Source organism: Mycteria americana, chromosome 1 (assembly GCF_035582795.1).
Source record: "Mycteria americana isolate JAX WOST 10 ecotype Jacksonville Zoo and Gardens chromosome 1, USCA_MyAme_1.0, whole genome shotgun sequence".
Lineage (NCBI taxonomy): Eukaryota > Metazoa > Chordata > Aves > Ciconiiformes > Ciconiidae > Mycteria > Mycteria americana.
Genome location: NC_134365.1, coordinates 64,041,901 through 64,057,137, shown reverse-complemented (window position 1 = coordinate 64,057,137; position 15,237 = coordinate 64,041,901). Strand labels below are relative to the sequence as shown.

At 44.3% G+C, this 15,237-nt stretch overlaps 1 protein-coding gene across 5 annotated transcripts in view; it reads right to left on the bottom strand.

Moving 5' to 3' along the window:
- KIAA1549 (KIAA1549 ortholog) overlaps positions 1 to 15,016 on the bottom strand; it is a 153,022-nt gene extending 138,006 nt beyond the window's left edge. For all 5 annotated transcript variants that reach the window (XM_075503125.1, XM_075503143.1, XM_075503134.1 and 2 more), the window contains exon 1: positions 14,367 to 15,016. In XM_075503125.1, coding sequence (XP_075359240.1) covers positions 14,367 to 14,487 — 121 coding nt within the window. In that variant the 5' untranslated portion in view covers positions 14,488 to 15,016. The remainder of the gene's footprint in view (positions 1 to 14,366) is intronic.
- Positions 15,017 to 15,237: the final 221 nt, after the last annotated feature.

Sequence of the window (15,237 nt, the reverse complement as noted above, 5' to 3'; positions counted from 1 at the left end):
TAAAAGGATTTCCTTCTAAGAGGGGGAAAAAGAAGAAAAAAAGAATTTGAAGTTTACTATATTGGATAAAAGAAACCATGTCACCATGTTTGTGAAGTGAAATATCTTGATCTTGTGCCCCTATTTGAATAGGTATATATTATGACAATTCAACATTCCAGACAAACAACACAAAACATTGATACGAAACAAGGCTGAGCTCAAAAGGCTACCTTTGACTATTATTGTTGTGTCTTCTGATTCAATATACATAACACCTGCTGTAATGTGTAAAAACAGAGGAAAATCTAGTGGGTTTACTTGTTTAAAATAGAAATTGATTGCTTCATGAACAGCCCACTTACCAAAGCATGGTTCTTATTCAGAAATGTGCTATTTTCCTTAAACACCAACAGAGAATGCTATGAGGAGGTCTGCAAGATTTTTTGGATGGAAAACAGGCTATTGATATGACTGTCAGAGACTACATCATCACAAGCCATGCTACTCTAACTCAATTACACAGCCACTGAACAATTTCTACATTAACACAAGCGTTTAATAAAGAAAAAAAAAATCTTACACCTATCATGTTCTTTTCAACTTCTCATATACAAAAAAAATCCTGCACATTGAGCAAAACCAAACCTGTTCCCCCAAAAGACTATGGACAGGAGTTTAATTATAAGACATACAAGACATTTATTTTTAATAACATATCCCATCAGCTTTGATTTACTTGTCTTGGATATTCTTTCATGAAAGCAAATCAGCAAAATAACCTAAGTATTCTTTTTAAATATATAGGTTTCAAACAAAACTCCTATTTCAATATTTTCCACCTAGCTTGAGATAACAGACCTGCAATTTAAAAGCTCTCAATTCTTTAGACCTGCAGACACAGGATGAAATTCTTGCCTCGACCTAACAGTTTTACCTTCAACATATTTGAAGCAGCAAGGAATCCAGTCCCAGAAGTTGGAAAGGATGCAGTAATGCTATTTCTCTTACACTGCAGCAAGAATTCAGGCAGCATCAACAAGCTTATGACCTTCCAAAGTTTCCAGGCAAGATGAACTGTACGAAAGTTAGCACAATAAAAATACTGTGTATTTACAAAGATAGCTAGTCTAATGAGAGCTTTGATCATTTGGGTTCCCCATCTCGTAAACTTCCTGTAGCTCCCTATTCTACTTCTTTCCTGCTGACAGACTGTATTGATGCTTCTTTACATTACAATAAAACACTTAATGAAGGCATTGTAGCATTACCAGAGTAAACTAGTATCAGATTATTGGGTGATGTAGCTCCTAAGGTGAGCACAACAGAAATAGAACTTGAGGCCAGGGTCCCAGTTAAACTTAGGGACAGTTCATACAGCCAAACCTGCATAGATAGTCTTCAACCCGTTGTTTATTTTCATGATTGAAGAATGCATAATCTCATTTAATGTTTTTCCTCATCTCCCAAGGGGGGAAAAAAAAAAAAAGAAAAACAACAAGAAAACAAACACCAAACCAAAACACACACATATTAATGCGTTATGAGCACAAACCAGTACTACATGCCTGAGCTTATATGCATGTTCCACATAAACACCTGCTGTTTTGGGTGGTTGCTTTGACTGCCTATGACAAACTATATTTAACATGCACCTGTGCTTTTCACCTGTCCTCCTCCAAATAATTCAACCTACAAGGATTGATCTTAAACACACAGAAGAATTCCAATCGCTATAATTTTAATTAATTCATTACTTTCATTCTACTGGTAAAATTCTCAATTTTTTTCCAACTCTCTCAAGACTAAAAGCAACAAATCTCAAAATACGTCTTCATAAAACCCAAGTCCACTAATTCATTAGAAATGTAACTTCTGATGTATGAGAAATGGAAGTAGGCGCTTAAAGTATTCACTCAAATTAAAATACTTGTCTTTCTAAACCATATTAACTCTTGCACCTGCATTTGGAAGACATAAAATTTATATATTTTTCTGCTTTTAAAAATATCTAGAAAGCTATTTAACATCATATTTAACAGAGAACAAGTTTTAGATGTGACCTCCAAGGCTGATACTATTTAGGAATGAGGGAAAGTACTGCAGAATATTTCTGAAGTATCTTACCTAAATGACATGGATATTTGTACTGAATACATGATACAACATAAAGTTGCATTCTGTTCTTCAAGGGTGTATTTTATTTCCAAATATAAAATAATACCACCACTCTAAACTGTCAGTGCAATTTCACACATCAGTAGCGTGTTTTAATGATGGTTTTGGCTCATTCAAGACATACATAAAAACAACTAATTTGAGTGTTGTTTTAGTAAATCTGAAAGAACCCCTTTAACACTGAGATTTCTAGAACTATCTTCACCTGACCTCAGTGCTTAACAAACTTCACACAGAGTAAATAGCAGCAGTAAATGCTAAAGAATCATAAGAATTAATACTCCAGTACAGCAACTACGTTCAGTTTTGTTTCTAAGTTTCTAATGCTCCCAGGATTTTAAGAAGATTATACTTTCAAGTGACACTGTCTACTTGGAATCCAGTCAATTTAAAAAGAAGCAAAATGGATTTACATTCATTTCGCATTCCTCAGCTATCCTAATCCTTCTGACAATTTTTACAGTTTTAAGAACCTGGCTGTGATAGAAGCAGCAAAGTAACTACTCTCAGAAGATGACAAAGTAAACAGATAAACACAATTTATTTCCTTGAAACTTCCTTGCTTGTACTAATACTGGATAAAATATTTCTTGACAAAACCTTGATTACTATGTTGATGAACATTTACATAATTTTTTTTAACCAAATTATTATAAAAAGCACATGCACTCTGGAAAGACAAAGGGAAAACTTTTTTTTTTCCCTCTTTCAGAGTGGAACAAATTACATCTTCTAAAAATTGAATGTCAATGGCTGGAAGCCCAAATCTGTTTCATCTTTCAGCATAAGGACAGGAAGTAAGGTCACTGTCAGCTTCTAATTGAAAACATCTTCAAACCAGACTTCTGCTCTAGATCAGGATTTTGTTCTGTGACATGCAATTTCTATCCCAATATATCACACAAGTTAGTCCCAATTCAGCACTAGCTCCAGTTTTAAATACAGACATCCACTGGAGAAGTTACCTAATCAGAACCCAGTGTGGTTGATAAACAACTGCCTGCCTCCTATTCAAAAAGTAACATGGTATTAGCCCAGAGGGGTCTGCTACATAAATGCTTGGAGCTTTGTCTCCAAATAATGCTGAACTAAATCATTGTGGCTTTGTGGCTGAGCAGTGCTCACTGCAATTTGCATACATGATGTGGAATTTATTTACAATAGAATTACGAGCCACAGGAAAAGGTGAGACAGGCTCAACGTCTAATTGAGTTCACACCCAACTAGAAGGAGAATAAACAGTCCCTGCACCACCCTGCAGTATCAAACAATTGCCTTTAAATGAGGAAAGAACTTTTACTCAGAGTATCCACAAACTAGTTCCATACACTACTGGCTGGGGAGCAGACAAAAGGAAACCCTTCTTCTCGTGTACGAAATGATACCAGTTTGATTTTCTTATTCAGTATGAAAACACTCAATAGGAAATTCAGTCCAAAATGGTGTGAATTAAGAAAAAATGGGCTGAAAACAAAATCTGTAAATTGTACCAGTACTAAAGAAAAAACATCTTTATCTGTATTGTCTACCTGTCCTATGTGACCATTTATTTTCAGGTGCATGTACAGTTTTCAAATATATCTTACCAGGCACCTGAGAGTTTTCTACTAAAACTGAGCCCAGCTACCCCTGTAGAAAATGCCCTATACCAAGTGCCTCAGTTTCTTCTGCTTAGCTCTAGGGCAAGCTCTAAAGTGAGGATGCTCAAGTCAAATACACAGGGGAGCCACGAAAACCTCTAACTTACCAATATCAAGCAGCTCTCTTCTTACCACAGCACTTTCAACTAAGCCTTCCACCATCAATACCCTAATTCATATTCCCAATTTCACCTACTCCTAGTAGCTCCAGCCCCTAGTGTTATCTTTGTTGTTCCTTGTTTCAATATGCTCCTGATCAAAATTCCTATCCACCCTCTCTCATCCTGCCATACCAACCGATTTCAGACCAAGAGTACAAAGACAGCTCTCCACTGCCTTGACAGTCCAGAAAAGCTTTGTCAGGAAACACTTGCTGCAGAGCTGAGCAGCACTGCACGCGCCTGAGCGGAGGCCAGCAAGCGCACAGCTCTGGCCAGGATGTACGTGCTGCTCTCCCAGTGGCTGCCACTCCAGTCAGGAACCTCAGCCACTTCCCAGTCACCAGGTGAGTCACCCGCTGTCTCTCAGCTATCGAAGAACAGAAGCTTTGCATTCACCCTTCAACCCAGACCCCAGCCACGTGCTGCAGTGGCTGGCGGTACGTACAACACAGGCAACTGAAAGATTTGGTCTAGTGCTATTTATTTGCTCAGTCTCCCAACTACCTTGCATCACTTAGGACCTCTTCCTTCCACCATCTCTCCCTTCCCTAAGGCAAGGGTAAATCCTAAATTCTGTGCCCAGACGAACAAGTTCCTAGCCTGCCCAACTATACATTTCATAGAAATATCAGTAAAGTGTTTTGAGCACTAATACTACCTCCCTTTCACAGAATCACAGAATCATATAGGTTGGAAAAGACCTTTAAGATCACCGAGTCCAACCGTAAACCTAACACTACCAAGACCACCACTACACCATGTCCCTAAGCACCTCATCCAAACGGCTTTTAAATACCTCCAGGGATGGCGACTCAACCACTTCCCTGGGCAGCCTGTTCCAATGCTTGATAACCCTTTCAGTGAAGTAAAATTTCCTAATATCCAGTCTAAACCTCCCCTGGTGCAACTTGAGGCCATTTCCTCTTGTCCTATCACTTGTTACCTGGGAGAAGAGACCGACCCCCACCTCTCTACAACCTCCTTTCAGGCAGTTGTAGAGAGCCATAAGGTCTCCCCTCTGCCTCCACTTCTCCAGGCTAAACAACCCCAGTTCCCCCAGCCGCTCCCCATAAGACTTCTGCTCCAGACCCTTCACCACCTTCATTGCCCTTCTCTGGACACACTCCAGCACCTCAATGTCTCTCTTGTAGTAAGGGACCCAAAACTGAACACAGGATTCGAGGTGCGGCCTCACCAGTGCTGAGTACAGGGGCACGATCACTTCCCTAGTCCTGCTGGCCACGCTATTTTTGATACAAGCCAGGATGCCATTGGCTTTCTTGGCCACCTGGGCACACTGCTGGCTCATATTCAGGCTGCTGTCAACCAACACCCCCAGGTCCTTCTCTGCCAGGCAGCTTTCCAGCCACTCTTCCCCAAGCCCGCAGCGTTGCATGGGGTTGCTGTGGCCCAAGTGCAGGACCTTGCACTTGGCCTTGTTAAACCTCATACAATTGACCTCGGCCCATCGATCCAGCCTGTCCAGGTCCCTCTGCAGAGCCTTCCTACCCTCCAGCAGATCAACACTCCCGCACAACTTGGTGTTGTCTGCAAACTTACTGAGGGTGCACTCGATCCCTTCGTCCAGATCATTGACAAAGATATTAAATAGAACTGGCCCCAACACAGAGCCCTGGGGAACACCACTTGTGACTGGCCGCCAACTGGAGTAAACTCCATTCACCACCACTCTTTGGGCCTGGCCATCCAGCCAGTTCTTAACCCAGCAAAGAGTACACCCATCCAAGCCACAAGCAGCCAGTTTCTCCAGGAGAATGCTGTGGGAAACTGTGTTTCCATCCCACCTGTTAGATATACAAATGCTAATAATTCAGTTGATGAATAAAGATAACACACACAGAATCACATCCACACCATTTACTTGTACCTGTCCTCTCAGTGATAATCTATGCAGTATTATAAAATGCTTAAGAAACTGAACTTGCACAGAGACTAACTTAAAAAATTAGTGCACTCCTCCCACCCATTATTACTAAGGATAAAGTCACTATAGCAAGGATTACAAAATATTCTTTGAAACCTTACAAAACTGTTAAGCCTAAAATCATTCAACAGTTAGGAAGTGTCATTACTAAGGCTACCTATGAAATCCTCATTCATTTATGCAGAGGAAAGCTATTATGACACAGTATTTAACTATACAACCACAGATTGTTTCTTCACTTGTACAGCACACCAAAGTTTTCAGTAATGAAGAGATATTGGCCCCAATGTTGCACATCTGCACATAAATTACATTATTTGTAGAATCTCACAAAAACAGAATTGCAAAATATTTCAGGAGGTCATCTACTCCATCCTTCTACACCACTGTGGAATCACTGTTGCAATCCACTTCTGTTAGATCATTATACAAGCTGTTCTTACAACTCCGGTGACAGATTACATTAATGCTCCAAACCATGTATTTCAGGGTTTCATTATCCCCACTGTTTAGAAAGATCAGCAGTTAGAAAACCTGTCTTTGTTCACTGCAATTCAAATCTTTTACTTCTTTTCTTACTCAACACGAACAACTGCTTATTACACTTCTCTTTGTCTTTGTCCTGGTTTCAGCTGAGATAGAGTTAATTTTCTTTATAGTGGCTGGTATGGGGCTATGTTTTGGATTTGTGCTGAAAACAGTGTTGATAATACAGAGATGTTTTAGTTGTTGCTGCACTAGTCAAGGACTTTTCAGCTTCCCGTGCTCTGCCAAGTGCAGAAGAAGTTGGGAGGGGACACAGCCAGGACAGTTGATCCAAACTGACCAAAGGGCTATTCCATACCACATGACGTCATGCTCAGTATATAAAGCTGGGGAAGAAGGAGGAAGGGGGGACATTTGGAGTGATGGCTTTTGTCTTCCCAAGTAACCATTACACGTGATGGAGCCCTGCTTTCCTGGAGATGGCTGAACACCTGCCTGCCCATGGGAAGTAGTAAATTAATTCCTTGCTTTGCTTCGCTTGCGTGCGCAGCTTTTGCTTTACCTATTAAACTGTTTTTATCTCAACCCTCGAGTTTTCTTACTTTTGCTCTTCCGATTCTCTCCCCCATCCCAAGGGGGGGGGGGGGGGGGGGGGGGAGTGAGCGAGTGGCTGCATGGTGCTTAGCTGCCGGCTGGGGCTAAACCACAACAGTCTTTTATATGTTTGAATAAAGTCATGTCCACCAGTTTTTTTTGTTCTAGATTAGGCAACCCCAATATTGTCTTCCTTGAAGGACAAGGTCCCATACTAGACAGAGCACTCCAGCTGGAGCACTGAAGAGAATGAACGCATTATTACACAGGATATGCCAAAGACCATAACCCATGTGTTCATGAGATCCAGCACCACTGTGATCTTGTTGAATCACATTCTGTTTGTGATCCACGATAAACACTAGATCCCTTCATACAGCACTGTTGCATTGCCTATTCCCCATCCTACGGCTGTGCAGGTTTTCAGCCCCTTCAGTACGATACTATCATGCACTTGCCTTACTGAAAAGCATCTGGATTTTCAGGGCCTTCTTTTACTATGTTTCCAGCATTCCTCCCTCCTCCTCATCCTACTTGCTGATGAATTTTAGCCTCTTACCTCTATTTCAATCCACAAGACCAGACACACCGTCTTGACCAGAGGCCTAAAGCCAATTCAAAATTCTATACAGGGAATTAATTCATAGAAGCCTCTCTAAATCACAGGGGAGAATGGAAGAGGACTAAAAGGATTAGAAAACAGTTTGTGCATTAAGAACAAGCAGGCAGGGGATGTAGGCTGAAACTGCTAAAACTGAAAGTGAGCAACAAACATCAGCAACCACAAATATGAGTTCTTTTTATGAAGATTTGATTTAAAAAAATATCAGACAAAATCCTACTACACTTTGATACAGCACAGTACATCTTCCCATCTACAAGGCTAGTTAACTCTCACTAAAAAAGTCTTCATATGGTAAATGCATACTGTTACACCACTACCTGCTACTTTCTATTTGCTTACAAATAGTTTATTTCTTACACTTCTGTAGATTCAAGTGCAGTAGACTGGTTTAGGACAGTAAAGATCCAGTGGATGATAAAGACAAAAGTCTTTGGCTTTCTGATGAACTTTTCTTTTGTGCTCACTGTTATTGCATCTGAACATTTTATATTATTTTGAAAATCAAACAAGAAATTACATCTAAGAAATTACATTTTACAAATGGTGAAACTAAGAAACAAGGTCAAATTCTGAGTGCCTAATTTGAAACATTAATGAGTATTTAGAATTAAAGACACAACATCTATTCAAGAACTCCTCCCCTTGACTTCTTTGGCAGCTGTAAGCACTCAGCATTTCTGCAACACAGATCCCAGAGGTCTCACGTCCAGTAAAGGAGGAACACACAGCTAGTGACCACCTGTGGGAAGCTTGGTTTAAGCAATTCACTCACATCCCTGAAACTCTGCAACAGCAATACAATTCAATTGTCTAGGACAGCATTTAATTACATTAACAGTGAAACCTTTATTCAAACTTCCCTGTCCTCCGCCTCATTCATTTCACACCTTTGAACATCTGCTATAAAAGGAGCAAGAGTCCTGCAAATAACTTCTTCATTTGCTATCCAACACCCATTTCTCCCCAGAGCAGGATCAGTTTTGTACACTGAATGGGATGAGGGTCCTGTCTGCATGTGGGTATATGTATGTACAGATATTTATGTGGAGGTGCCTATATAGCTATAAATACTATCTATATGGATATACATTTTGTGATCATGTGGGTATAGTTGTACCATAACTTACAGGCACAGAAGGAGTTTAAAATTGTACAGGTTATTGTAACGTCAATATTTCCAACTTGCTGATTTTTGCCTTTACAGTCTTCATATGCCACTACAATTTTTGTGGAGGAAGTTTTCCAGTTTTTAAAACAAACTCTGAAAAACACTTCTGTCACAAGGCTGAAACATGCGTGTTCATGAAATGTTCAAGGAGTAGCAGCAGATTATCATGCTCCTGGCTAAGAGGAGAAAAGGGCCAACACTCTGAAGCCCTGGGTTCTGCCAAATTCTGGAGGTGTCCCAGAGCAGCAGGCACATGCGTCCCTGTTCCTAAATTCCAAGCTTGATTCTTCCAGCCACATCTCTTCCAGTCTTGTCCCAGTCCCTTACCTTTCCTACTTCTGATTCTTCCTATCAACACTATTTTTTGGAAGTTTATTTTCCTTTTTTAAACCAAGTCCATCTGTGTTTCCCAGTGTGCTCATCCTACTACCAGGCTGCACTACTTATTTCTTCTAGGATTAATTTCTGCATTGCAGTTTCCCTCACCCACATTCCTATTTCCCACTCCTGACTATGTCTTGCCTCCTAGTCTTCATGCCCTGCCAGTTTGTTTCTTTCATCTCACAAACCCTCTTGCAATTCGTGTGTTTCTTCCCCTCCTATAACTCCCAGGTTTCTGCACACATCTCATCAATGAGCAGAACAGCCATTGGAAAAGATCCATAGACCCTTCTCTCACTCCTGCTGCTTAACTAAATCCAAGTCCCAGTCTGGCTCCTTCTAAAAGCCTTCTCTCCATTTTCCCTCTTGGGCCTACACCACACAACACTGCACCACAAGGTAGATGCCCAAGTTACCCTAAAGAAAGTAAAACACTCCATTACATAGCACAGACACATCCTTAAACGCAAGGCAGGCAGGTGCTAGTTCTCAGTCCTAAAGCTCAATCCAGTCCCACTTCTGGAGCAGTTTAGATAGACTTTCACAGGTAAATCCAATCTTTCACATATCATTTTGGGCTATAGGAAGCATGCGTAGTATGTCTGCCCGGGTGGCACGCATACCCCCGGTCAATATGAATAGGTAGGTGAGGTTCCATAAGAATAGGATATATCCAAGTTTTAGCAGACAAAATAATGCATCATCTCTATCATAGCCATGTGTGCCTAAATTCGGTTGTTACAAGCTTTTGAAAAAAATCACTTTCAAAGCAGCAGCAGAGAAAACATCCCCTTCAGAGCAGACACAATCTGCCAAAGTTTTAACTTCATGCTCCAAAGCATAAGGGTATTAAAGTTGTTCAGAAAAGAAGCTGGCAGAACTCAAAGCAGAAACCATTGTTTTCCTCTTGCCTCAACATGAAAAGTAGCTGAACTCTTTCAACTGACATTTTGCAAAGAAAAAAGCTTCAGCCCATGGCAAAATGCACAATTTATAAAATTTCAACTGAAACAGTTAAGTTTGTTATCAACTATGCTGCAAAGCAGTAATATTTCTTACAAGCATCTTACAACATCTTACAGCTTTAATAAAAGCTAGCACAATCAGCCCAGTCTACCATTTTCCAGTATTTATTCTGTGCATTTTACATGCAATTAATTACACTGATGTAATCAGTGACATGACTACTGATGGTGAGCTCTATCTTTTCCCCAGATCATGTGTTAGGAAGAAGACACCACTAATCCATTGCTCTTATGAAAGGTTTTCCCTTAGTCTTCCAAAACAGCTGTCTCCAATAACATCAACAGCTGAAAACACAGCACATATAGGGAGTGTCAACTGAATTTGTTATTGAGCTCATGTGTGTTTAGCAACCACTAAAGAAAAGCACAGAAATATATGACTTTTAAAGGGATAAAAAAAGACATCATATCATGCAACTCCAGAGTGCAAAACTGGCTGTACTGACAAGGACTCCGTGATTCTTATGTGATTCTTATACATAAGCCAAAAAAGAAATTAAGTCTGCGTTGTTCATTTAATGCTACCATTTGACTTTGGGGTTCTAAGACAAAATTTAAAAGACAGCTTGTGCTATTTCCTTATACATAGGTTCCCACGACACACTTTATTAAATAAACTCTTATGCAGTTAGTGTTATTCATACTGTATGCCACAATGGGCCAGGCTGGAGACACAGTAGTAGTTAAGGACATCATCCATAATAACTCTTACGCAATTAGTGTTATTCATACTGTACACCACAATGGGCAAGGCTAGAGACTCACTGGTAGTTTAGGACATCATCCATAAACAGATTTACTTTCAAATGAAGGAAAGCCATGTCTCCCACAGCTGAAGTGAGAGTGTATTATTAAGAAGCCTATTTTGCTTCACTTCTCTCCCAAGCAACTCCCCCCACACACACATTCTGAATTGGGAAATAAGAACTGGGTTGTCAGAACCTGCCACTTACCAGAATCGTCAGCTTCCCAAGACCTCTTGGAAAAGATTTGTGCTGCAGCAAGAATCACTGCTCTTTAATGTGTCCAGTGCCTGAAATCTATTACCCAAGGTAGGTGAAAGCTGTTAGAGCCTACTTTGTTAAAGGCATGCTATATTTCAAGTCTCTGCCCTGCCTGAGAAATCTAAGACCTTGCTTCACAGAAAAAAAATGTCACTCACAAAACAGACACAACTGAACAAAAAGCTGCACTGTCCACTAGCTTGTTTAGCATTCTAACTGCTTGAAAGAACATGCAAACAAAAACCACATTTCCTCTGGCAAGATTGCAAGTGTAGCTTGTAGACACGAGGCTGACAAATAAAGCAAGCACAGCATAGAAAGCAGTCTTAAAGGGAATCCTCCAACCATATGGGTCTTCTGTGAAAATGAACTGGAAGCAAGCTTGACAAGCTCAACTGGCCACAAGAGACATGATGCCAACTCAAGTGTCTGCAGCACACTCATGCAATTAAGTTGGATAAACAATATCCTGCAACTGTCCCATAAGGCAGCTACATCTGATTCCTTGCTTGACCTCCACAACTTGTCTTTAGTCCTTGAGTCTCTGAGGAGACTCACTGCAGGCTTTTCTGAGTCCAGTACATAGCTCCCCTCTCTCCCATGAAAACAGCGCAGGAAGACAAGATAAATCCTCCTGATTGTCAGTGTGGGAGCTGCACAGATTGTGCAATGAAACAAAAGCAAAAACACAGCCTGGGCTGAGCAGTAAGGCATTCACAGAGCCTGACCAAAGCCCTAGTTCACAGAGGTGCTCAAATGTGTACCCACCTTTAGCACACTAGCAGCCTATCCACATACTAAGAGTTCAGCATCTGCTTAATTGTGGAAGCTGAAGCCCTGATTCAGCGACATGTGACTTCAGTGGGAGCTGGATCAAGCATTCCAAAATCCAAGTTGATTTACTACTTAATTTTCTTAAGTACTGACATTCACTTTGCTACTTCAACTGCAAGCAAGTGGCTGTAACAGCCATTCCACTCTTACTATATGCCTCTTCTGTATAACTCAAAGCTGTAGAAGTTTGCTCTTGCTGTTCCTAAACTGGTCAAGACCAAATGGCACTGAAAAGCAAATGAACTGCACCCGAGAGAGCTACTCAGGGAGCTGTAAATCTATTGAGCAATTAAGCGAATGTTGTCCAAGCCTACCGCATATGACCAGCACACGTCTCTTCTGTTTCACACCACCCATACCATCAAAACATTTCAAGGCTAAAGAAAAGATTAGGATAAAGGCTGTGTCCTAATTTTTTAAACAGTATGGGCCCAAGACTCCTGATTTTCCCCAAAATCAGACTCCTGTCATGCTTTTTAATAAAGCATTTCACCTTAACCAAAAAGGAACAGAGTATTCTTGTTCTCTGCAACCTACAGTCTTTAAATCTCTGCAATCAATGGACCATTTCTAAGAAGTCTATGAAAAGCATCCTCTGAAAAGCAAGTTTGCTCTCAGTGTGCTAAAGTTTATTGTACATGATTCACATGCCCGGTGGAAAGAGAAAAGGTAGAGGACTCACAAATCAAAACAGCTTGAAGGCTCCTGCCCTAGACTGTGAGCAGGAAAGCATCGCTTTGGGCAAGATCCGTTGTCTCCGAGTCCTCTCTTCCAGCAGCCCAAACACTGGCTAAGTTACACAATACTTCTACTGCTGTTTTTAAGTTATACAAGAATGCACAGCAATCACACAAAAGTTTACAGAACTCCACAGTAATGTTTAATTAAGAACTACTAAGTATTAGACAAACAACTAAAACAGAAGCTTTCACTGACTTACTGTGAAAATCTAGAAAAAGAAACCCAGCCATTCTATTAACCTCAAAGAGGCAAAAAAAACCCAAGCAAATCTCCAACTTATGAACCTACTGCTTTGCCTTCTCCTATTTGTATGCAAAGCCTGTTCTATTTAAGAAAGAGAATCTCTGAAGCTTACTAGAAATTATCAACTTTCACATTGGCTGGAAATGGAACATCTCTTGTTGGCTACGAAGGGAGCTGGAGCATAGCGTAACTTCCCTGAAAAGCTAACCAGTCACCACCGTAACACAATACTTTCTGAAGTGGAAATAAAGCATTATGAAAAAGATAAGCATGTTTTATAACACCAAGGATTCTTAAGCACCCAACAATAATCACCACGATTCTTGTGTTTAAATAAGAGAGTCAACAGTGGTTGGTCCACTTCATGAAATAGGTTGATGCAGGTTCTTATCGCTTCTTACCACTTATCAATGACTTACTGATGTTGATAAAAATGTATTACCTTATACCTGTTACCTACCAAAAAGAAAACCTATAGTTACAGCAAAATTGTCCCTTTCTATGAAATGTTGTTGCATTTTTTCTAAAAAAGTATTAAAGATGAACCAAGAAGTGCTACGGGAGCAGAACCAAATGAGACGTCTTTGTGATTAAACTGTCTGCTTAACTACAGACTAATTTTGATGTCTAGAGCCACTAGAGAAAAGAAGAGAGGAAAAAAGGGGGTCACTCATTCCTGGCTATTCTGAAATACCTACTGAACACACCACCCTCTGGAGCCCGAACAGTTCTCTCCACACACAAGTCATGCCACGGGTGTGCTTGGGAAGCAGCGTTTCGAGGGGCTCTGATGCTTCCTAACTCGAAAAGCGACAGGAGAACCAGGCTGCCCTGCACCCCGCAGGTGCTACCACCGCCTGACAGACGGCACCCCACCCCAAACGCGCCGGGCACTCCGAGGGCCGCAGCCGGGGAGCGGGCGCTGGGACCACAACTCCGGGCGACCACCGGCCGGACATCCCACACACCCGAAACACCGCGTCCCCCGGGAGGTCTGGGACACCAACACCCCTCCCCACACCGGTTCTCTCCTCCGCTTCCACGGGAGGGGTCCCAGTCCCTCCCCGCGCGTCGGGGCTGCCCACGGCCGCAGGCCGGAGCGGACGCGCTTTGGCTGCGAACAATGCGCGCGTTTTCTGGCGGAGCTCCCCAGCAGCGCCGCGCGCAGAGGCGGCCCCCGCCCGCGGGCACCGCCGCATTGTTACCGGCGCTGCCCCCCCCGCACGCGCCCGCTAACGGACGCCGGCGCGCGGGGACAGCTGCCCTCAGCAGCGGCGGCCGACCCCCCCCTCACGGCCCGGCCCCGGCCCGGCACACCTGCCGCCGCCCGGCCGGCCCCGCGGGCCCCCTTTGTTCCCTTACCTGCGGCGGGCGAGCCCCGCAGCGCCGGCACGGCGAGCAGCAGCGGCAGCAGGGCGGGCAGCGCCGGCCGCCACCGCGCTGCGGCCGCCGAGGCCACCACGAAGCGTGTCATCCCCTCCATGGCACGGCACAGCACGGCACGGCACGCCGCGGCCCGGCGTCAAGTCATCGCGGCGCCCCGCGTCCCACCCCCCGCGGGCTGAAAGCGCTGGGCGGGCTCGGCGGCTCCTCCCGGGCGCACCCACCGCCGGCAGGGCTGGGACGCCCGGGAGCGGGGGGCCGCCGCAGCCCCCCCCTCCCCACGCCCACCCCGCGAGGACTCTTCACGGGGGCAGCGCCGCGGCGCCAGCCGCCTCCCAGAAGCGGCGGGGCGGGAGCGGGGCAGCGGCGCCCCGCAGGGCCCGCGAGAGGCTCGGTCCGGGCCCCGAGCGGGGGGAGGCGGAGGGGAAGCCCCCACGCTGCGGGGCAGCGGGGCTCCTCGGCCGGGCAGGCGGCTACGGCCCTTCACGTGGGAGGCGGCGGCAGCCCCGACCCGGCCGCCCGGCGCTCGCTCCCTCCCCGCCGGCGACGCGCTAACCCCGGCGGAGGCCGGCCCGCGGCGGCAGCGAGCGCAGCGGGACCGCCCGCCACCTGCGTGCGCCCCGCCGTCCGCGTCTGCGCGGGGGCGCGCCCGCCCCGCCCCCTCCGCCGCGCGCGGGCGGGGGCGGGGGCGGCGGGGAGGGGAGGAGCCAAGGCCCCCGCCCCGCTCCCCGGGGGGAGCTGTGAGGGGCGGGGCGGGGCGCCGGCAGCAGGCCCCGCCCCCGCCCGTGGGACCCGGCCGCCCGCCCCTCCCTCCCTCCCTCCCTCCCTCCCGCCGCCGCCCGCCCTCCGT